This window comes from Sturnus vulgaris, chromosome 5 (assembly GCF_052056855.1).
Source record: "Sturnus vulgaris isolate bStuVul1 chromosome 5, bStuVul1.hap1, whole genome shotgun sequence".
Lineage (NCBI taxonomy): Eukaryota > Metazoa > Chordata > Aves > Passeriformes > Sturnidae > Sturnus > Sturnus vulgaris.
The window spans coordinates 15,081,234-15,103,475 of NC_142247.1; the positions used below are offsets into that span (position 1 = coordinate 15,081,234).

Consider the following 22,242-nt stretch of genomic DNA (forward strand, 5'->3'; position numbering starts at 1 on the left):
AGCCCTCACAGAAGAGCTCCAGAGTTATCATTGAAGTTACTGAATAGTGAGTTTAAAAAATCAGTGGAGGAGTGAAGTGAGCTAGTAAATGACACTTCAGCTTGCAGAGCTTGACAGAAGGGCTGGCAAGCTGCATGACTGCTGCTGAAAATGCTACTTTTGCTGTTTGGGTATCCAGACATAGAATTAAAGTTTAGAGAAGGAATCCAGTCTTTCCCATTCAGCCTTGTATTGATCCGCTGTGGAAATTGGAGGGATATAACCTCCTGCTTCTTTTTAATTCTGAGTGCTACACTTCATATGGAATTGTATATTTTTCTACTTGAGTTCCTGTTCTTAGGAGGCTGTTGTCTCTTGAAGAAAGAACGGGTAGTTCTTCCTGTAGACCCAACCTCTTTTTGTTTCTGGAGCAGTACACAAGGCAAGAGACTGAGGGTTTTCTTAGGTCTCTCTGTGGTTTTCTTTTTGGTTGTTTTTTACTTGTATGGACAGTAGATTTCCTTGCAGTTTGGAAGTTATGAACATTAACTTAGCCAAAGTAACTGTTGGTGTTGGTCACTGGTAAGGGACAGCAAAGTAGAGCTCTCAGTGATCTGCCTAGGTAAAGTAATGAGCTCAGTTGAGGCAGCCCAAGGTGGCCTTGATTAGAGCCAAGCTCTAGAACTAGAGCACAACTGAGATAAAACATAAAATAAAAATAATTATCAGTGTAAGAAAGAAATTCTGTTCCTTCATTAGGGGAATATAACTAATAACAATTTCAGGGAAAAAACCTAAAATTGACTACAGTTCAGTATAGTGAGAGGTGACTTTTGCTCTTAACACCTGCCATCACAAGTTTTTCTTTTCAGGTATTTTGATTAGAAGAGTGGAGAGTTAATACATTTGAAGGGGGGGGAAAGGCACAATAGCATTTGAATTTCTTCTCTTTTCTTTCCCTTTTAGGTGCACACTTACGTAAACACTACTGGAGTACAAGAGGAAAGAAAAAATCGATCAAGTGTGCACGTGCCACTGGAATCAAAGCTTTCAAACACTGAAACAACTAAAGTGAAAGAAGAACAGATGTGTACTGATGACAGAGATGCTCAGGTTCTCCTGGAGCCTGAAGGAGTGAAGTTTGTTTTAGGACCAACACCTGTTCAAAGGCAGTTAATGGAAAGAGAAAAACTGGAACAACTTGGGAGAGATCAAGTTAGTGGCAGCAGCACAAACAACAGTGAATGGGACACTGGGTACGACAGTGATGAACGTAGAGAGACACCATCTGGTAATAAATTGGTGTATGAAAATATAAATAGGTTATCAATCCCTAGTGCCTCAGGGGTCAGGAGAGGTCGCTTGACATCAACCAGTACCTCAGACACCCAGAACATTAACAACTCTGCTCAGAGGAGAACTGCGCTGCTGAACTACGAGAACTTGCCATCCTTGCCTCCTGTTTGGGAAGCCCGCAAGCTGAGCAGAGATGAAGATGACAGTTTAGGACCAAAGACCCCATCTCTGAATGGCTACCACAATAACCTAGATCTAATGCATAACTATGTCAATACAGAGAATGTAACAGTACCAGCAAGTGCTCATAAAGTAGAATTTACACGACGTCGGGACTGTACCCCAACAGTCTTTAACTTTGACATTAGGCGTCCAAGTTTAGAACACAGGCAGCTCAACTATATACAGGTTGACTTGGAAGGTGGTAGTGACTCTGACAACCCTCAGACTCCAAAAACCCCCACCACTCCACTTCCGCAAACTCCAACCAGGCGCACAGAGCTGTATGCTGTGATAGACATTGAAAGAACTGCTGCTATGTCAAGCTTGCAAAAAGCACTGCCCCGAGATGATGGTACTTCTAGGAAAACTAGACATAACAGTACTGACCTGCCTATGTGAGCCTGGGGAGCATTGAATCATTTGCACCTTTTGTGAAGTTTATAAAATTGAAGATGCGAGTACTTTGCATTTCTTAACACTAACGCCTTTTATAGACTAATAGAACTTCTGCATACTTCATGTACTTGTCTTACTAAAGGGAATTAATGTAGAGCAAGTATTCATTTTAGGTAACACTATTTCATTCTACAGTAGAAGTAATTACTGCATAGCAGCATCACCACCTTTCACAGTGCCTCTTTAATTGATTAGAATCTGAGTGACATGCCAGTTTTGAATTTATAAATATTCTGGTCTGGTGCCTATACTCATTAATGGCATTTATAACACTTTTTAAAGCCTCTTGATATGTGCATTATTAGCAGGTAAACCTAATCTTTCAGTATACATATCTGACGTTCGTTCCTCATTGAAGTGGTTCCTCCAGAAATAAATGTATGTAATACATTAATTCATTCAGTTTGACATACACAAGATATATTGGTTCATCTCACCACATCTTTTTTTTCTGTGGGCAAGAAGGCCTCTAATTACTGACAGTTTTCTTAACTTGTGTGATACTTGAGAAGTCACACTGACGATTGTTGATCAGAGCTATAAAACACATCAAAAAACAGCCTTAAGCTCCTTCCTTTGGAATAAAATTCCAAGTGACATATCAAATTCCCTCTGAAATCTGACAAAATTTTAATCTCATTAGAGTTTTGGTTTTTTTTTGTGAAGGAATTCACAGGTGGGCTGTATGAATCAAGGCTATCTTGTCATTTCTTATTTCAGTGTGCCTTCTTTTCTTTGCATTTGTGTTTCCTTTTTATTTGTTCTATAATGTCTTGTTTTAAAAGTCAAAATTTTGTACATAGCTTTAATTGTTCAGGGTCATCTTTGTATTTGTCTTACTCTGCATTTGACAAAGCGAGACTCTTGAAGGTAAAATGGTTCTCTTTGTCCAGTGTTCTACTTTTTTATGCCTGACAGAAATATTCCAGCTCTCCAGCAGCATGCATTATTGCACAACTGGAAAGGTTTATTATGCAGTTATTGTCTTCCTCTAAAGTATCAAACACAGGTTACACGGGAGGCAGGGTACTGGACTTGATAGTTCTTCATAGAAAGTTGTACGTTCTAGAAATGTGCATCCATAGGTGGTAGTGTACTTTTAATTTAAAAGGATACGTAGTAAATTATCTGAAGGTAGTATTATCTGTGAACATACTTGCTTTCCTTTTGCAGTTGGTGAATTTGGTTACAATGATGGCTGCTCAGTGTTACAGGTACAGCCAGGTAGAATGTTGTTTGTTGAATATTCCAGAGGCACCCTTAGAAGTGTTTTTTTCTGTTTATTCATAACTCTGAATAATCGTAGAATTCTGGCAGTATTGCAGGTGCACCTTGGTACTAGCAGCAGACGAGATTGCTCTTGAGCCCGTGATTGCAAAGGAACTGACACTTGTGTGAACTGGTATGATGTAAAATAACCCTTGAACTGTGAGGAAAAACATGCAAGAAAAGCCATTTGGAGATCTGAAAAAGCATTAAGGGTCTCCATGCAATATTTGAATTGAAGTTTTATAAAAACCAAACTACAATTACTTTCTGTCTTTTAAATTGGTGTGTATTTCTGTTCCTACAACTTTTTTCTTTGGTCTTCTCTCATTTAGTAGTGGCAGCAGTAGTAGCACCTGAAATATATGTCTCTTGCCATACCTAATGGTACCACCTTTTCACTCTGGCTTTCGTTATTCTTTACAGACTGTATGGTACTGAAATACCAGATGGACAAAGAAAATAATTTTCTGAAGTAAAAGATAGGAGTCATTTAGACCATTGTGAGGAACTTAAAAGAGAATTTTTTTAAAAAAACCTTAATAATTACTTCATGGTCAGTCTCTGCATATTCTTGTTAGAGACTGGCTGACTTGTGAGGAGACATTGGTACTCAAGAGGGTAAAGACTACCTAGAGCTAGGCATTTTAAATGTTGTAGCCAGGTAGGGGTTGGTTTCTTCTGCCAGTCAGCCAGCAACAGGACAAGAGGGCATTGGGTTAAGCTGTGCCATGTAGATGTTAGCAAGAAATTCTTCACAGAAAGGCTAATTAGGCATTGGAATGTGCTGCCCAGGGAGGTGATGGTCCCTGTCCCTGGAGGTGTTCATGGAAATAGTGTACATGGCAGTTGGTGCTGTGGTGTGGTTGACAAGGTGGTGTTCAGTCCTAGGTTGGCTTCAGTGATCTCAGAGGTCTTCTCCAAGCCTTACTGATTCTTTGATTCTGTAACTGCTCCCTCACATCTTTGTCATTGCCTCACCTTACGGACCTCCTGGTCTGTACTGAAGAGAAATTACCATGTATTGCAAAATACTTACTGGGTTAATAATATTGGTGTGATTCTTGTTCTTAGCGTACAGCTCACTTAAATTGGTGAGCTGAACTAATGCTTCAGCATGTGTTTTGAGGCAAACCTGTTTGATCTAGCTAGCTGCTTAGAAATATATGGTCCTCATCTGTATGGTTTGGACTAATTAACTGGACCCTTAAAATACACCTGTGAGGTGGGGAAGTAATAATATTCTTAACTACTAAATAGAGAAGCAGAGGCTTTGGGTAGATCATAAGTGACCTGCTGAAATTTTTACAAGCAGCCATATCCCTCCTTAGTTCCAGTGCACTGTCCTATGCATTTATTTTGAATAGTCTCAGATAAAAAAAATGGTCTGAGCAAGTTTTTTACATTGTTGCAAGTTTCAGAATGTTTTCTTAGCTCTGGTCCCCAGAATTGAGAACATACTGAAATTCAACTGTCTGTAGCCTTAATTATATTAAAAGTCTGATGACATATTTTCCAGGACTACTTTTTTTAACCTGTTACATTTTACAGGTAGGATATTGCTTTCTCGTTTTGTGTAAGCTGCAAACATACTGGGTAGTCCCTGTCACCCACACTACTCATCTTTAGCATTCCTTATTTTCTGCCCCTTGAAGTAGATGCAGTTGCAATGCACTTTACCCTTTGAGACTTGGTAAATATTTTTTCAATTCAGTCTCTCTTAAAGTCTGTGATGTTAGATTTAGTGTCTGTAATATAGGATTCAGTTTTCAGCTGAAATCTCTCAATGGAGTTTAGATCATATTTATTTTGGGCCCACAGGTGTATAGACTGAGAAACTAGAAATATGTAACCATTTTCTTTAGTAAATGTGGCATGTTGAGTTTACATAAACTAGGTCCTGTAAAAACGATAGCATCTCCATCAATTCTACTTTTCATCCATAACATACAGTTTATTGCTGCCCTTCAGATACATTTGACAAGGAGAAACCTTTAATTGTAGGTATTCCTTTAGTGCAATGATTTGGGAAAGACATACATTACTGTATCTTTTAAACAAGGGAACAGAGTTGTTAAAGAAAACAAAAAAGTGACCAAAAGTACATAATAAAGATAGTGCTAGAAATACAGGGAGTGAGAATTTATTCCATTTTTATATCAGGAAAATATTATTTTCCTCAAAATTATGTCAGAAGGAGGACCAATAGTTTTAATTTTTGTGGTGGTTTTTGCTGACTTCCTAAAACCATATTGAAAAAGACCATTCTGAAAACCATTACACTCATTAGAACATCTTTTATTTCCCCCAATAAGTATGTTTTGCATTTGACAGGGGTTGAATCTGATGATGTACATTGAAGCACTATTCCTATTAAAGTCTTCAGAGCTTTTATAGAAAATATAATTGCTGAAGTAGAAATTTCATATAACTTGATAAAATGTCCTTCTCCCCCCGATGTTTGGATATTTGTGTTTGCATCTCTGACTAGGGCTTGAGTGTAAAAAGGATCTTGGAAATATGTAAACTGTATGGATTCCAAACCAGTGTCAAAACAGGGCTGCTTTTTATAGGTGACAGACCAGCAGCTGATTTTGCTGGTTTTATAACACTGTGTATTGGCTCAAAATCTGGCTGTTCTTGTTCTTGTTTTATGTTTAACCACTTCTCAATTGGAGAGATTCAGGAGAGAGCAGATTGTTCTTGTTCATTGACAGTGAAGTAAACATGGAAATTCTGATTAATTCCAGTTACTATTTTGAGTATATAATGATGTATCTGATTTGGACTTCTATTTTTAAGCAGTATTCCTCGCTTCATGTAAGGTGAGATCAATGGTGGAATTCCATTTCTGCACTGTACTAATTTATTTAATGGCTGCAAATAAGATGAAACTAATGGAGTAGAAACTAGTAGTGGACTTAAATCTGAAATTCTATTTCCCCTAAAGGAGTCCGGTCCTTCATTGTGATAGAGTTAGGTATTTTTGGAATTTAATGATATGATCTTTCCCATCTCTTCCTTGAGGTAGCAATTCAGGCATTTATATTTGACAGTATTTACTTAATATAAACCTAAGTTCATTTATTATGTCTTTATTTTTAATTCATATACACTTCAAGGAAAAAAAATCCAGAAGAAATTCCACCACAAAAAACTGCGTTAAGATGGAGTCAGGTTTGCTGATGTCCTTCTTACAGAAGATTATGAAAAAGGAAATCATGTTGAGGTTCTTTCATGATCTTTAGGAATTACTTCCTCTTTTGGACAAGATAAGTGGATCAGAAGGAAAAAAATGAGCAACTTAGCATCTGCTACTCTGACCATGTATACATTATTTCTTGTTCTGTGCTGTGCTGTAAGGTATGTGACTAATTCTGTCAGATGTCTTATGAGGATATTTTCCTAACACGGTGTTTACTCCAGATTAACGCAGTATTTTGTTTGGAAGTATGTAGGTGTACAGGTAGAAACAGAATAGGAGAAATAAGGTTGATGAAACAAGTGTTGGACATTTCTATATTTTTATACAATTATGAAGGGCATTTTTGAAAATTTTCTTGCAGTTTTAGTAATTATTTAGTGTGGTAATATACATATATTGTGACAATGTTTTCTGCTATATCCATTACTTTGGTGTAATTCTATTTTATGTAGCAAATATATGTATATAGAAAGGAGATTATGTAAAAACTATGATTAAAAAATAGGTTCAAGCCCTTCAGAACAGGGACCGTCTTCCTCTGTGTCTATAAAGTACTAAATGCCTTGGGGTCCCAGCCAGAGCTCCCATGGGAGACCTGTAGTGACCGAATTGCCAAGTGAGGAATGTGGGGGAAGCAGCTCCTCTGCTTTCCATGAGAAGCCTGAGTATGAAAGGTGCCACGAAGCTCACCCTGCCAGTCGCTGGTGCTGGGGCTGTGCTGTGTATGGCTGTTCCCAGCACCACCTGCCAAACAACCCAGCGAGCCCAGGGCCCACATCTCCTTTGCTCCGGTCCTGCCCCTTGGCAGTAGGAAAGGAGGTCTGACAAGGAGCTTTGATGTTATCAGGAAATCTCCCTTGTTAGCAGGGTGATGCTTCCAGAGCTTGTTTGGTCTGCATGCAGTGTCCTTTGAAGCCGAATAAATGATTCCTGTTGACTTCAAGGGCCACTGGATGTGCTTCTGCAAGATCAAGTTCTGCTAATGTAACAGCTCTGTTATACCTGAGGACCTGGTTGGTCAAGTTCTTCAGGAATGCTCTAAAAAGATGTAAAAATATAAATATATTTAATTACATGTACTGAAAACCAAATCCTATTGGTTGTGGTCAGAGTTCAGATAAATATGGGAATTTTCATTTCTTAGTCATACTTGCATATATATTGCATTACCTATTGTGTATGAAAGAGGAAGTGATTCTAAAATATGTGAAAGATTAGGATTACACCTGTTTTTTAATGGTCACATTATTTAGGAATGGATGTCAGCGAATTTAACTCCATAATAATGCAGTTTTTTTGCATTGGAATATGTGTGTATATCATACACCCCCATTTTATATATAATATATTATATATTTGGTACTAACTTTGTATTTTGAAATTTTGCCAAATCGCGAAAACACAGATGTTCTCACTCGTAAGACTTTGGTACTGAATAACTGAATGTATAAGAAATGCTCTTCTGAGAGCACGAGAGGAAAGAGTGTTGTATGGTGTCCCACAGCCCAGATGGCTCGACCAGCAGGCACGTTGCCTTTTTCACGTCTCGCGTCATTGCAGCATCACCTTTGGTCTCTTGGAAAGCAGTCTGTGTCCCAGCCACAGCTAGCGTCAGAGCTGACTGGCAGTAGTGATACAGTAGTCACCAGTGTGCCACAAATGCGTTTATTAAATGCAGAAATAGACATTTCTACAAAGGCCAAAATCTTATGTTGTATGTTCCTTTCTTGTCATTACATTGTATCATATTGTAAGATTATTGTATGTCCTAATTTGCATTATAAAATGTTTTTTCCTACTTAAAGGCATAAATATAGCAACTTTGTATAAAGGTAGCTTTCTAGATTTTTATTTCTTTTATATAAAAAAGTCTAAACAGTGGGAGTACCATTGCCAAATTGTTTATAAAATTTCAAGTAATTTTCCCTGTTCAATAAATTTGTTTTTACAAACATTCCGTATTTCTTATACTATGCAGAAAAAATGTATTTTTATGCCATTCCACATTAATCTTAGAAATAATTTCATTTCTTTTAAGCTGTCATTATTGAGAAAGCTTACCAAATGTGCATTTAAAAACAAATGTGTTATGTACATTTTTCCCCTTACCAGTGCCAACTTCATTTGGAAAAAAAATTGTAGCATGGCAATAAACTATTGATTTTACATTAAAAATTGTCTGTGGGTTACTTCAGTAGTTTGCAGTGTTAGTGCCACTGTATTGTGTTTTCTGCTTTTCTTTAAATCATTGTTTCATGTACCTCTCTCTGCCCTCTTCCCCGCCTCCATACCCCACTCATTACTGAGTAGTAAAAAAACACCCAAAACTGATCATGGTGATCTGAAGTCTGTAAATTCATCTCCAAGATTTTGTTTCATTTCTGCTGGTTTTCTGTCACATCTTTGTCATGCACATCGATTGAGATTTTTTTAAATGAGGCATTTTTTTCTTCACATACAGTGCAACTTGAAAAATTGCCCTTGGTACAATAGAGGTGAGGGCACTGCACAGCTGAGAGAGGCAGGAGCCCAGAACCAGCACTGCTGCTGTATTCTTCCTATTCTAGTGTCGCTGCTTTTACACTTTGTGAATCATAGTTTAGCAATGGTCAAAAACCCCTTAAACAAATTTACTAACGTGCTGTAGTTTTTCTGTGAGCATTGGATCTTTCAAAGACCGTAACTTGAGTAAGTCTGAGGCATTTTAAATCTTCTTTCTCCCAACTCACCATAGTAGCAGCAAATGTGAATTAAAATGAATTATTACTTCAGAGCAAATCTTTATGAATGCTGTGATTCTGAGAGAAGCTGTTTACATTGTTTCAGTTTTATTTGCCGTAGCAAAACTTAAATAGTTTTCTGAGTAACTACGAGGAAAACGAAAGATATTTAAATTAAATTAGTAGTCTAGTGTTCAGAAGAGGGTTGTGGAGAGAAGCATATCTAACTCTGTGAAGAAAACAGAACAAAAAGCCTAATGTACTCAAGAAGTAATACTAACCATGTATTGACAAAATCAGCAATACAGGTGAGAGTTGGTAGAGTTTTAGTCGTGTTCTTTTTTGCCGTCTCCATTGGGATAGATCCTCTAGCCAGTTTAAATCTAGAACAAACAACTTTCCATATATCCTAAGAGTTTAGCAGCAAGAAGAGGGATACCAGCTGGAATTTTCTTGAGGATGAGTCATACAAAATAATACAGATTGGTTTGGTTGGTTTTTTTTCTTTTCATATGACCAGGTAATGGGCTTCTTGTGTAGAGGATAAGCAGTGACAAAGCAAGGTTTAAGTGTTGACTGACACTGGCAAAGCTGCCAGGGGAGTAGTTACGAATTTATTTTTTTTTTTTAATTGCAGAGCGTATTGAGTGTGATTGCTCCGGGCATCTCCTGTTCACTGCTTGTAACTGGAGACGTGGTCTAAGAGCATCTATCTGGGATGGTCTGTCAAGCGCACTGGAGGCCACAAGCACTAACTAAAAATGCTTTTGACCTGTCTGAGAATTGACCTCCAGGAATATCACAGAACCGCAAAATCATAAAATAGTTTCAGCTGGAAGGGAACAATCATCTAGCTCTAAACCCCCTGCCATGGGCAGGGACACCTTCCACTCGACCAGGATGCTCAGAGCTCTATCCCACCTGGCCTTGGCCACTGCCAGGGATGCGGCACGCAGGCTTTCTCTGGACAACCTGTTCCAGTGCCTCTGCACCGAGCGAAAGGAATTTATTCCTCACAGGTCTCCAGAACCCATTCCCGCGCCGAGGCCGCGGAGCCGCGGAGAGCGCCGGGCGCGGGGCCGGACTGCGGCTCCCAGAAGGCCACGCGCCGCCGGAAGCGGCGGCCGCTGTGACGCCAGTTCCGGAGGAGCTCGTGGGGGCTGCGGCGCGGCGCTGGTTCTCTGCTGAAGGAGCGGCGGACGGCGGGTCCCGGCGGCACCGGCACCATGGTGAGCGGCGGGGCGGCGGCGGCGGCTTGGCCCAGGGCAGGGCCGGGGGTGCGGCGAAGCCGGGCGGGCTGCGCTCCACGCGGGCGGGCGCGCGCGCGAGGCCTGGAGGCCGCGCCCTCTCTTTCCCCGCGCGGAGCAGGGGATGGATGGCGGGGGGGCCCGAAGGTTCTGGAGCCGGGGCGGGGCGGGGCCCACGCGGGGTGACCCCCCCCCCCCGATCCCGCCCTGATACACGTGTTCTGTATTTGATCATTGTTCATTTAAGGCCTTGGGTGCTCTGCGAATGTTAGTCCTTAAAGGCAGATACTGGTTACTGCTCTGACTAGTTTGCATTGATACGCAAAAAATAAATGAAAAAAAAGAGACGAGTTTAGCTAAGGTATCAAAATGCAGAATGCCAAAGCCTCAGTATGGTCAATAAATAGGTTTCTTTTGGTTCGCGCTGGTTGTGCCTGCCCTCGGGCTGTACAGAAGGGCCGGCTGGTGGGGCGGGGCAGAGCAGCAGCGCACGCACAGCCATGAAGGGATGTGCTGGTAGCAGCCTGGAGTGCTCTGCCAGCAGCTGCGCTCGGTCTTGTAATCCCCTCACAAGACAATGAGATGGCAAGACAGAAGAACCTTGACTGCTTCTTAAATATACCTATACCTAACAAAATGGGGTATGGAAGTAATTTTATTAATAAAAACATTATTTAAGTTGGTAGTGTCAGGAATTTGCTTTTAAAACACATAGTTTTATTGAAGCTAGAACAATATTCCTACATTAACTGTATTTTAGGCATCCATTTCCCTGGCTCCCGTCAACATTTTCAAGGCAGGTGCAGATGAAGAGAAAGCAGAAACAGCTCGGTTGGTAAGTTTAATTCTCTAAGAAACTGCTAGAACTTGAGGTGATTAAACTTGATGTCTTCCACTACTAAAAATATTTTCACTATATTATGATACGGAACTTCTGTCTCTAACTGGCTTTTCTTGTTGCATGTCTGTGAACAGAAGGGAGGAAGAGTGTTGTTTATACTGAAAATTAGAAAAACTCTCAATTGTCAAAAACCAAAGTACCTCTACTGGAGCTCAGAAGATTTGTGGTTTTTTGGGTGGCATTTCTTCTGGCTTTGAGACAGACTTAGGATTTGTGGGAGATTTAGGTATATTTGATCTGGTTATCGAAATTTAGCAGTTAAAAACTTGCCTTAAGTTTAGCCTCCATTGAAAGAAGTGGAAGGGGTTGGTTAAAACGTTGAAAGCTGTGTGATAGTGTATAATTCATGTATTACAGTATAAATAAATTGCTCCCTAAGATATATTTATTTCCATTTCAGTCATCCTTTGTTGGTGCCATTGCCATTGGTGACCTAGTCAAGAGCACCCTGGGGCCTAAAGGCATGGTAAGACAGCTACAGGCTCTCAGTAGTCCTACCTGTTAATTTAGCTTCAATAGTTACAGGGCGTTTTCAAGCAGTATTCTAAATCTTGCATCTTGTAGGACAAGATTCTTTTAAGTACCGGGAGAGACAGCTCTGTGACAGTTACCAACGATGGTGCAACCATCCTGAAAGCTATTGGAGTTGACAATCCAGCTGCCAAGGTCTTGGTTGGTGAGTTCTTAAAGGCTTGATATTTTTTAGTTAGTAACTCTGTTACAGAGTTTTATATGTTCTTAGAAAAGTGTTGTTGAAATACTGTAAAAAATTGAAGGGAGTGAGAGCAGAAATCCTGAAGTAAGAAGGGCAGGGTGCTACAAGAGTTGTGGCATTCTGCAAAAGTAAAATTGTGGTGTATGCTGCTCTTCAAAGCTTTTTTATCTTCTTTTCCCTCAACGCTGCTTTGTCCCAGGAGTCAGAAGGGACAAAAGACAGCTGTGTGCCCTTTTTTTTCAGTGGGAAAATTTGGAACAGAAATCTGTGCAGCAACAGAAGTTCTCTCTGTTCTTTCTCCTAGATTTAAATCTCTGTCACTCAGCACTTCTGTACAGAGTTTACCATTGTGAGCAACTGTTTTACTGTGGCAGTGGTCCACTACTGGGGACAAGCAGGAGCCTGAGCTACTGGGTGTCAGGTTTCCTAATGATTTTGTGTTTGCTGCATCCCAGTTTATTAGCAGTTCATGGAGCAGACCTGTTATTATAGTCTCTGATACCTTAGAGCTTCTATCCGGCTGTACTTCCTTTTGATAACCTCTTTAGGATGGGGAGCAGAGGGGAGCACCTTGACCATCACCAGGCTGAAACTGGTGTCTAGGTTGCAAATAAAGAGCAGGAGTTCGAAGGATGCTGAATTTAATTTTCACCTCTTGTTTTTCTGGGGTTTTTTTTAGAGTTCTCTCTTTACACGAAGAGTAAGATGTCTTTTTCTCATCCAAATTAATGCATGAGAAAAATAGCATTAATCCTGTGTTTTCCTTTTTTAGATATGTCAAAGGTTCAAGATGATGAAGTTGGCGATGGAACTACATCTGTCACAGTGTTGGCAGCTGAATTACTGAGGGTGATGTGTAACTTTTTTTCAGATGTTTGTCAATGTACTTCTGTGATACCACCAGCAGGAGGTGTGTTATCCTGTGTTTGTGAAAGGGCTCTCAAAGCACAGAAAGGAATAGCTTGCTCTGTTGAGTGTTGAAATTGATAGGGAAAAAATCCAACCCTTAGGTATTGCGCCATCTTTTTTTGGGGTATTGTTTTAGACTATTATTCCTTATATTATTTATGATAAACTCTCAAATATGTAAAGTTGACTCTTACGGTTCACTTACTGGCTATTGCATTGAGCAGTGTGCAGCACTGCTTAGTTGTCAGGCTCAGTCCTCTGAAATGCGTTTCCATAGAAAAAAAATCCTGCTAAATTCTGTTCTTTGCCTGAGACCTGAATTCATATTGTTCTTTGAACTCTGTATGGATTTTATGCTTATGGAAGAATTTACACTGCCTAATTCTAAACCTGAAATTACTATGAAAGAGATTTGAGAAATGAGTAATTCTTCCCTGTGTGAGAAAGTCTGATCAACTCAGATGCAGGAGCTGCGATCAAGAGCATCTTAAGCCATGATCTATCAACTTAGCAGGTTCCTCAGAAAAATGAAGATAGTTTTTTTTCAACTGTACTTTCAGTTGCATCCATAAATGAACATGTCTTTTCTAGTGTAAGTGTTCTTTCCTGGGGGGAAATAATTATTGATTTCATTTGAATAGGAGGCAGAATTACTGATTGCGAGGAAGATTCATCCTCAGACCATCATTGCAGGCTGGAGAGCAGCCACAAAGGCTTCTAGAGAGGCACTTTTGAAAGCAGCTGTGGATCATGGGTTAGTAGTGGCCATTGGTTCTGACTCTTCTTAAAACACTACTTGAGATCAAAACATCAGTGCAAATTGCAGTCCATTTGTAAATTCTTTGCTCTTATTAAAGCAGTGGGAAGGCTGAGTTAATGATTTTAACTGAGAAAAAAATACTGGTTTATTTTCAGATGAGTTAAAGAAGCTTTATGATATTCGATATTACTTACGATGTGCAGAAATGAAATACAAGCTGTAATTTGCTCCCTGTAACAACAATTGGCGCTGCTATTTCAGATTTCATACTCATATTTTAAATGTAATTATTTTCCCATGCCCAGCACTTTGAGAGCACAAACTGTCTAAAGCTGAATATGAAAATTCTCCTAACAAAACTTGTATTTCGAATAGAAGGTTGTGTTCTGGGCTAGTGGAGGGATTCTGTGCAGCATTCCTTAGAAGAGAGTAGGGTACATATAGATACAGGCTAGAAGAAGTGGGCAAAGGCTCATGGTGGTAGCTAGTAGTAGCTAAGGCTTTGAGACTTTCCACTTTAACTGTACTGTCTTTTATTTTAGTAATGATGAAGTGAAGTTCCGTGAAGACTTGATGAACATTGCAGGAACAACTCTTTCATCAAAATTACTTACTCACCATAAGGATCACTTTGTCAAGCTCGCTGTAGAAGCTGTTCTTAGGTTGAAAGGTTCTGGTAATTTGGAGGCTATCCATGTCATTAAGAAACTTGGTGGAAGTTTGGCTGATTCCTACTTAGATGAAGGTAAGTCTTTGAGTGTTGACTGTGTATGCATTTGAGAAATAAAGCTCCTAAAGGTTACACATTATGTAAATTTGTTGTAGGAAACACTGTTATGTTGTTATTAAATTGAATATTAAAGATAGAGGATTTCGTAACTAGTAATTGTTCTCCTTTTTTAATCTGAAGTTTTACAAGACTTTCTGTTACTACAGGCTTTTTACTTGACAAGAAGATTGGTGTAAATCAGCCAAAAAGAATTGAAAATGCAAAGATTCTTATTGCAAATACTGGTATGGATACAGACAAGATTAAGGTATGTAACAGAACTACTGTTGACAAACTGTTTCTGTAAATGGAATTTTGAGATTGAGCTCTATTTTCTTTGATTTAGATTTTTGGCTCTCGTGTTAGAGTGGACTCCACAGCAAAAGTGGCAGAAATAGAACAGGCAGAAAAAGAAAAAATGAAGGAGAAAGTGGATCGTATTCTTAAACATGGAATAAATTGCTTTATTAACAGGTATGTATTTCTTGGGAAAAGGGGAGAGTTACGTTACTTCCCATGATCTTCTAGCTCACTCTGCTAGGAGAGGCAGTAAAGTGCCCAGCAGGCACTTAGGATCAGAGAACTTATACCTTAAAGCATATGGCTGCCTGTGCTTAGTGTGATAGTGTTTCTTCAGAGAAAGAGTATTTCAAAAAGCTTCATAGTTTGAATTGATTTCTTTTTCTTAGCTTTGCATGTTTTCCTGTCACTGTGTTTGTTTCTGTGTTGTGTAACATTCCATGTATGGGAGGTCCCTCATACATAGACTGCTTTAGTACCTTTCAGAAAGCTGTCCTGTATCCATCCTACTGAGAATCTGGTGTCTTTGGTTACTGTGTTATTTTCAAAGGTTTGTTCTGTGTGTGATGGTGAGATGTGTTTGAATTTTAGACAGCTGATCTACAACTACCCTGAGCATCTCTTTGGAGCTGCTGGTGTCATGGCTATTGAACATGCAGACTTTGCTGGTGTAGAGCGTCTGGCTCTTGTCACAGGTGTGTAGAGTATGTTGTATGAAACTTGGAGGGGCACGTTATTTGTTTGGTCATTAGTAAACATTAAACTGACTTAAGCATACTTCTTTTTCTCCAGCATCTGTGAATAAAGGATCACAATGCAAAAATGGTATATAATTTAACACGTTAATGTCAGTTAGGAATTTTCTTTCATATCTCAAAAATATTTTCAATTAAGTTCCTGCTTAGCAGGAAATTTAGCAACAGAAAAAATAACTCCAGAAGTTAATCTTGATTCTGTGATAATAACACTTGGTTCTAATGGCTGTTGTTTGACTGTAGTGATAGAGAAGGGTAAAGAGTCATCCTTTGCTAAAAATGGGGGCCTGAGTTGTTGACTTGAGGTGGACCTCAAATGACTTGAACAACCTGAATATTTTGAGTAGTGATCAGCATAAATGTGATTCTACTAACTAATGAAAATAAGACTTCTGGAATGCTACAGATAATTCTCATTGCTGAAGTTAAGAGATAGTTAACTGGGATGTCAGAGTTGATTTTGCAAGTGATGAGGAGGGTGAATTTGCTTGTCAGGAGACAGGAAAAGACACTGACTTGTTTATCTTAGCAAAACTGAAGTAGCAATTGTGTAAAACTGTCAGTAGGCACATTGACACAGATACATGTTTGATTGAGAGGAGCATTGCTCACATTCTGGAATAAATTCAAAGCAGACTTTCTATGTGAAGCAAATGGGCCTTAGACCACACTGGCTGGAATAGTATGGCTGAAAAAAAGACAAGTTTTTAATATACACAAACTCTGCTACAAGTCTTGGTTTTCCTTGTAGTGCTACAGTCACACAGTGCTGCAAGCTACTGTGGCATAATTGAGAATGCATTGGGAATGCATGCATGTAAAGAGTTTCCTAATAGGAAGGGGAAAGAACTAGAACTAGAACAACGTCATCTTCAAAGACGTTTTGGTCTTTGTAATGCTAGTTTTGTTTATGATATGGCAGTTTACAGATCATGCACAGTACTGCTGCTACAACATGGAATGAGTCTTGGGATGCAGGAGAATGGTGGCCACTGGTTCTCAGCCATCACCAGGCAGGCAAAATGAATACTGTCACAAGCTCAAGTTTTAAAGCATAAGAGACTGCATTTAGTATTTTATAAATACTTAATCAGTAAATACTGTGAAAACTTGAAACATACTGACATTTTAATGCTAGCAGAGATGAATGTTTATTCTGTTATCAGATACAACTCACAAGCATTTTAGTCCTTGTGATGTGAAACAAAACACTGATGTTTTAAGGATTTGTCAGCATTGGTTAAAGGTTTCTGGTACCACATGCTGACATGAGAAAGTCTTGGCTTATCAGTATTGTTAATTTGAATTTATTTTGGGGCAATTATGAGGACGATTTCTTTCACACACACCCCCCCACCCCCTTGGTTAGACCTTGCCTGAAAGGATGCTTTCGTTGTGAGCTCTGATTTCTTTATGATCTTACACTCGTAGGTGGTGAAATTGCATCAACCTTTGATCACCCTGAGCTAGTAAAACTAGGAAGCTGCAAGCTTATTGAAGAAGTCATGATTGGAGAAGATAAACTCATTCATTTCTCTGGAGTAGCAATGGGTAAGTGTTTTATCACTAACGGTGGAGTGTAACATTTGTGTCAACCCTCTGCTAATGCTGCTCAGTTTCCAGCGAGGCATAGGAATTCTGTAATGATTTATGTAACTGTTATTATTAAAGTCTGGCTTTTCAGTAAAAATCCTGTACAGTTTCATGGTTGAAACTGTGGCTGTTTTGTGTTATGTAAATGAACATAAAATAATTTTTAAGGATGGGAACCAAGGTTTCTGCTTAGGGAAATTCAGTTGACAAGAAAAGTAGCAATATGTCGTACTTAAAGAGCTTGAGAGCTTGTTCTAATAAAGTCCAATACTCTAATTTTTCAAGGAGTTTTGAGGTGAGATTAATTTTCTGTTAAATTGAATAAGGTATTGTAGAACTAAAGCAATAGCACTGTGTACATAATTTCATTCTATCTTTGAAATGTCATGATGCTTTCTTTTACTCCCAAAATTAAGTAATACAGATCTTGACTGCAGTCATAGCAAAACCATTGTAAATGCTTTGTGATAGCCCATTTTTGTGTCCTGGTTTCTCTTTTTAATCCTTTTATATTCGTGCTTTCTAGGTGAAGCTTGCACCATAGTTTTGCGTGGAGCCACACAGCAGATTCTAGATGAAGCAGAGAGGTCTTTGCATGATGCTCTCTGTGTCCTGGCCCAGACTGTGAAGGACACAAGAACTGTGTATGGTGGAGGTGAATATCAGGTTCTTTGTACATGTCACACATTTTGTATTAGTGAACATCAGATATATAATAGCTGTGTGTCTTCTGTGAATAGGTTGTTCAGAGATGCTGATGGCTAATGCTGTTGCAGAACTTGCTGTCAGAACACCTGGCAAAGAGTCTGTTGCAATGGAGTCCTTTGCTAAGGCTTTACGAATGGTAGGTTTATTTAATCAGATTGCTGGATTAAGAGACAAAGTTTCATGAAGTTTACTAACTTGTGACATCAGATATTTGTTTCACTTTAGAAGTCTTGATTGTCTGAAGTAAAAAAATTAAGTTTAGCAACACATCTTGGATAAACAATAGGGAAGTTGGTTTTTTTTGTCTTAGGAAAAAGTGTTGATGTTTTAGTAATTCTGCCTGTTACAGAATTGTGAATTTTCATATGCTAGCCCTCCTCTAACTGGTTCTTGCTCACCTTATCTGTAAAAGTGCTGCAGAAATAGTACATAAAAATTTCATCTTACATAATTGACAACTGATTTAGAAAAAAGCAACCCTTCTGTCCTATTAATGCTCTAGTGCTGTTTGGGTGTATTCATACTCTAGTACTACCTACAAGTTTCTAGTCTTGCACTGGAGAATGCATCTTAGTAGGAGATAAGAGTGTCACTAGAAACATTATTAGAGTTGTGCTAACAGGCTGTAAGTTTGAGAAAAAATTGACTTTCTGCAATTTAAATTAGGGAAAACCTCCCAAGAAAATTAAAGAGCATAGTAACACTTGGCATTACCTCTCAAGTCAGCACATGCAAGTTTGCACTGCTGTCACAGAAACAGTGAACAGAATGATCAGGTAGTTAATGCTTACCAGCAGGCTTGTGCTTTTTAAATGAAAACATTTCTCCAGTTGTAGTCTGAAATGATGTAATGACAAGATTATTTTTTTTTCTTTTGTCCATGTAAAATGAACTGACGAATCTGCTAGCATGCTTCTGTCCTCTTAAGTACTTTCTTACAACAGGGTCTTGAAATTCTTAGAAAGTTAGTTTGGATTGTTTCTGAAGAATCTTCTTGAAATTCAGTTGTAAACTAATAACATCAAAGTATATTTAATGTTTACTAAAAATTAATCCCTGTATTAATTAAAAACAACCTGTTTATCCCCTTAGATCCCAACAATAATAGCTGATAATGCTGGCTATGACAGTGCTGATTTGGTTGCTCAGCTCAGAGCTGCTCATAGTGAAGGGAAGACTACTTATGGACTGGGTAAGGGGATCAGTTTTACTTCTGTGTTTGAACTGCTCTTTGGCAGGTCCATTAGGCTCATTGAAGTTGTTCATGTATGTCTGTCACATAAATTCAACAGGAAGAACTGAGTATGTTGATGTGGTAGTTTTGCATAGAACTTGGGTGTACAGCACTACATTGCTTTTCTGTTCTACCAGGCTTTTGACAGTAGAGTGAAAACCCTTGTTTCCTAAGTGAATGATTTTTGCATCTAAAAACCACTTTCCTTACAGTGAGTCTGGTTATAGGAAGCTTGAAAAGAAAAACATTGTTTTAAAACCAGCAACCACCTAAACACCCAGAAGAACCAAACATCCTTCCCTTTGCCCCTTCCCCCCCCCCCCCAAAAAAAAAAACCCAGACAAAACCCAACCAAACAACAGAGTTGTGGAGAAGAACCTTGAAGTTATTATATATTATATGTGAGGACATAGTTCTGAGAGTCATGTTGGGATCTTGTCTCCTCATCATGATGTATAAAGTTTCTGTTATTAATTGTTTGTGTTTAATTGCAACATTAGGCTTAAATCAGGAGTCTTGAGGTAGATGACTTTATTTAATATTTCTCTATCAGTATAGTTCATTTGAGCAGATAAGTTACTATGCTCTCAGCTTCTTGTAATTTCCTTTAAAAAAAGTTTAAAAAAACCCAACAAAAAACTACCTCTTAATGCATTTCTTCTTCCAGATATGAAAGAGGGTGTCATTGGGGACATGTCAGTTTTGGGAGTAACAGAAAGTTTCCAGGTCAAGAGACAAGTTTTGCTGAGTGCAGCTGAAGCAGCAGAAATGATTCTTCGTGTAGATGACATCATTAAAGCAGCACCGAGGTATGATCAGAGTATCTGCATGGTCAGTCACAGTGGGGTAGGGTAAACCTCCTTCTGTTGGAAGGGTGCAGAAAAGTGTTGTTCTAAAAATGCTTTACTTGAAATGAACCTGATGTGACATGCTGATGTTTGTATTAGATAATTTTATTGCATTAGCAGCATCGTCAGGCCTTCAGAGCCATCAGCCAACTTAAATTGCTGTGCTTGAGTAATGCCTAGTTAATCTTAGGTTACCACTCAACATCTGTACAAGTGGGTGACCAAAATGTAAGGGATCATGCTTTCTTTTTTCTTTCGGCAAGAATTGTAATGAAGTGTCTAGCTGCTTCTGAGAATCTGCAGCTAAAACAGAAACATGTTTATTAAAAGGTTTGAGAAGAGTTGCCACTGATAGGCAGGTTATCCCGTGGGTGCCTGCTACCAGGTAGTTTTCACTGCTTTTTGAATCACAAGGGTTTTTTTTAGCGTGGTCATGGGTGGTGTGTTAGCTTTGAGGTGGTACTGTTTTTTGTGCTGTGAGATAAAGCTGTCCTTGAATACAAAATACTAACTAAAGATTAAAAATAAGGGTGGGTAAGGAGGGATTGGTGGACATCAATGTGGTGGGAATTTATGATTTTTCTTTTTCTCCCCAGAAAACGTGTACCAGACCATCGCCCCTGTTAAATTTTCTTCAGTACCTGAGGATGTGTGGACCAGATCTCACCTAGTATTTTTTTTTTTAATGGTCTAGTTTTTGTGAGGTTATGGAACAGAAGTTTGAGACAGAGATCTCCATCAATGACACTTGTCTTCAGTTGGTTTTTACTTGCTGGAGCTTTTATGTGTTGTGGGGAAGAATTCACTTTCAGGGGTGTATAAATCAGGGGTTTTATACAGCCCTATTCACTCTGTTCCTTCCAGGTTCCACTTAAATACACAGAAATAAATAAAAATAAAAAATTCAGATTCCCCAAAGTTGTATTTCTTTCTGTAGACCTGGAAGGGCAGATCCATTATGACACCTGCTGTGCCCATCCTCACCCTCGTGGTTCACTGCTTCGTGTTGACCTGCTGTGTCAGTGTCACTGGTGTATTCCTGTCCTGGCTGCATAGGTTTGAGCTGGGGTCCTAGAAATAGGCTCTGAAGTTAGAGGGTACCTTTTTCTAGTGATGCTGGAGTATTACTGTTTTTAATGATGGTGGAAGGGAGAGTGGAAGGGCATGCCTGCAAAGCGGAAAGATTAAGCTGAAATGAGTATGTGTGCAAAGATTTTTCCTCCCTTAAATTTCTTAAAATGAAGGGAATCTGCTTACAGACTCGTCCCCTTAACTCTTGACAGAGACTCTTCAGCTCTCCAGAAGTGACAGTACTGTGTGTAGAGGGCTGAGTGAAGCACAAACCATTGATAAGCCAGTGAAAGCACGCTTTTCCCCATACCCTCAGATAAGTAAATTATCAGCTCGGTTCTGTGGGACATGAAACATTGACCTTGGATGTTGAAAAAAGTGCCCCTAACTCATGTCTTGCTTTCCTTTTTGTAGGAAGAAATTGTTGGAGCAAGACTAGATAAAAAATTTGTTGTTAATTCCAAAGAAGGATTTTTTAACTTGGCAAGATGCTAGTATACTTTTATTTAATTTGACTAGTAGCACACTACATGGGTGCCAGCCAGATGCAAATTTAGACTTAATTTAACAAGACAACAAGCGCTAGCAGAGTATATATATTTCCAGATAATTTTTCAAGCATGTAGATTACATTAAGCAGTCATGAACTGGCATGAAATAAGACCTTTTCTGGGAAGTCAGCTGCCGTTTCTGCAGGCTGCACTGGTGAGACAGTGTTACTTGCAGAGTGTGCCACCAAGGGCTCTCCACCCTTGTTTAAAAAGCTGTCACCTAGTTGAACCCTGCTATGGAGTCTAAAGTTTAAAATACCACTTTGAGCCAGATTTCTGTTACTCAATTAAATCAAAGCTTAAAAAAAGTGCATTTTTAGGGGATCTGAACTGGTCCAAGTTGCAAGCTCAGGAAATACTCATTTGAAATCAGCTGGATAAATTTTGCCTCGTCAGATTATGTGCAAGCCTATGTGACAGCTCACAGCCCTGGATTTTATTCATGCAAATTTACCTTTGCAGCTCTTGTGGCTTTTCCTTTTTTGTCAGGCTTTGATTTTCTTCTTTGCTCCTGCATGAAAACTTGTCCTGTACAGCTGCCCTTAGAGGCAATATTGTCAGTAACAAAACCCAGCAGCAAAGCCTACAGCTTTACTCACCATCATTTGAATCCTGCTTGCCAGTAACAAAACAGCTGTCACAAATTTTGCAAGAAGAAAGAGGAGAGCAATCCCCTGTACATATGTGCTTCCTTGATAATCAGCCTGGACTCTGCTACCACTTCCCACTCAGCAGGC

At 39.1% G+C, this 22,242-nt stretch overlaps 2 protein-coding genes across 2 annotated transcripts in view; both read left to right on the forward strand.

The window, feature by feature from the left end:
- The window catches only part of FRS2 (fibroblast growth factor receptor substrate 2), a 51,799-nt gene extending 43,200 nt beyond the window's left edge, over nucleotides 1-8,599 (forward strand). The window contains exon 7 of the mRNA XM_014879743.2: nucleotides 946-8,599. Within this exon, the coding sequence (XP_014735229.1) occupies nucleotides 946-1,896 (951 nt within the window). The 3' untranslated portion in view covers nucleotides 1,897-8,599. The remainder of the gene's footprint in view (nucleotides 1-945) is intronic.
- A 1,640-nt stretch (nucleotides 8,600-10,239) lies between these two features.
- Nucleotides 10,240-20,801, forward strand: CCT2 (chaperonin containing TCP1 subunit 2). Its single transcript, XM_014879730.2, has 16 exons — nucleotides 10,240-10,373; nucleotides 11,152-11,226; nucleotides 11,693-11,758; nucleotides 11,857-11,968; nucleotides 12,780-12,856; nucleotides 13,558-13,670; nucleotides 14,219-14,421; nucleotides 14,613-14,713; nucleotides 14,792-14,919; nucleotides 15,337-15,440; nucleotides 16,932-17,051; nucleotides 17,620-17,748; nucleotides 17,834-17,937; nucleotides 18,894-18,993; nucleotides 19,703-19,844; nucleotides 20,480-20,801. Exons 1-16 carry the CDS (start codon nucleotides 10,371-10,373, stop codon nucleotides 20,508-20,510), a joined length of 1,608 nt encoding a protein of 535 aa, XP_014735216.1. The 5' UTR covers nucleotides 10,240-10,370; the 3' UTR covers nucleotides 20,511-20,801.
- The last annotated feature ends 1,441 nt before the right edge of the window (nucleotides 20,802-22,242 follow it).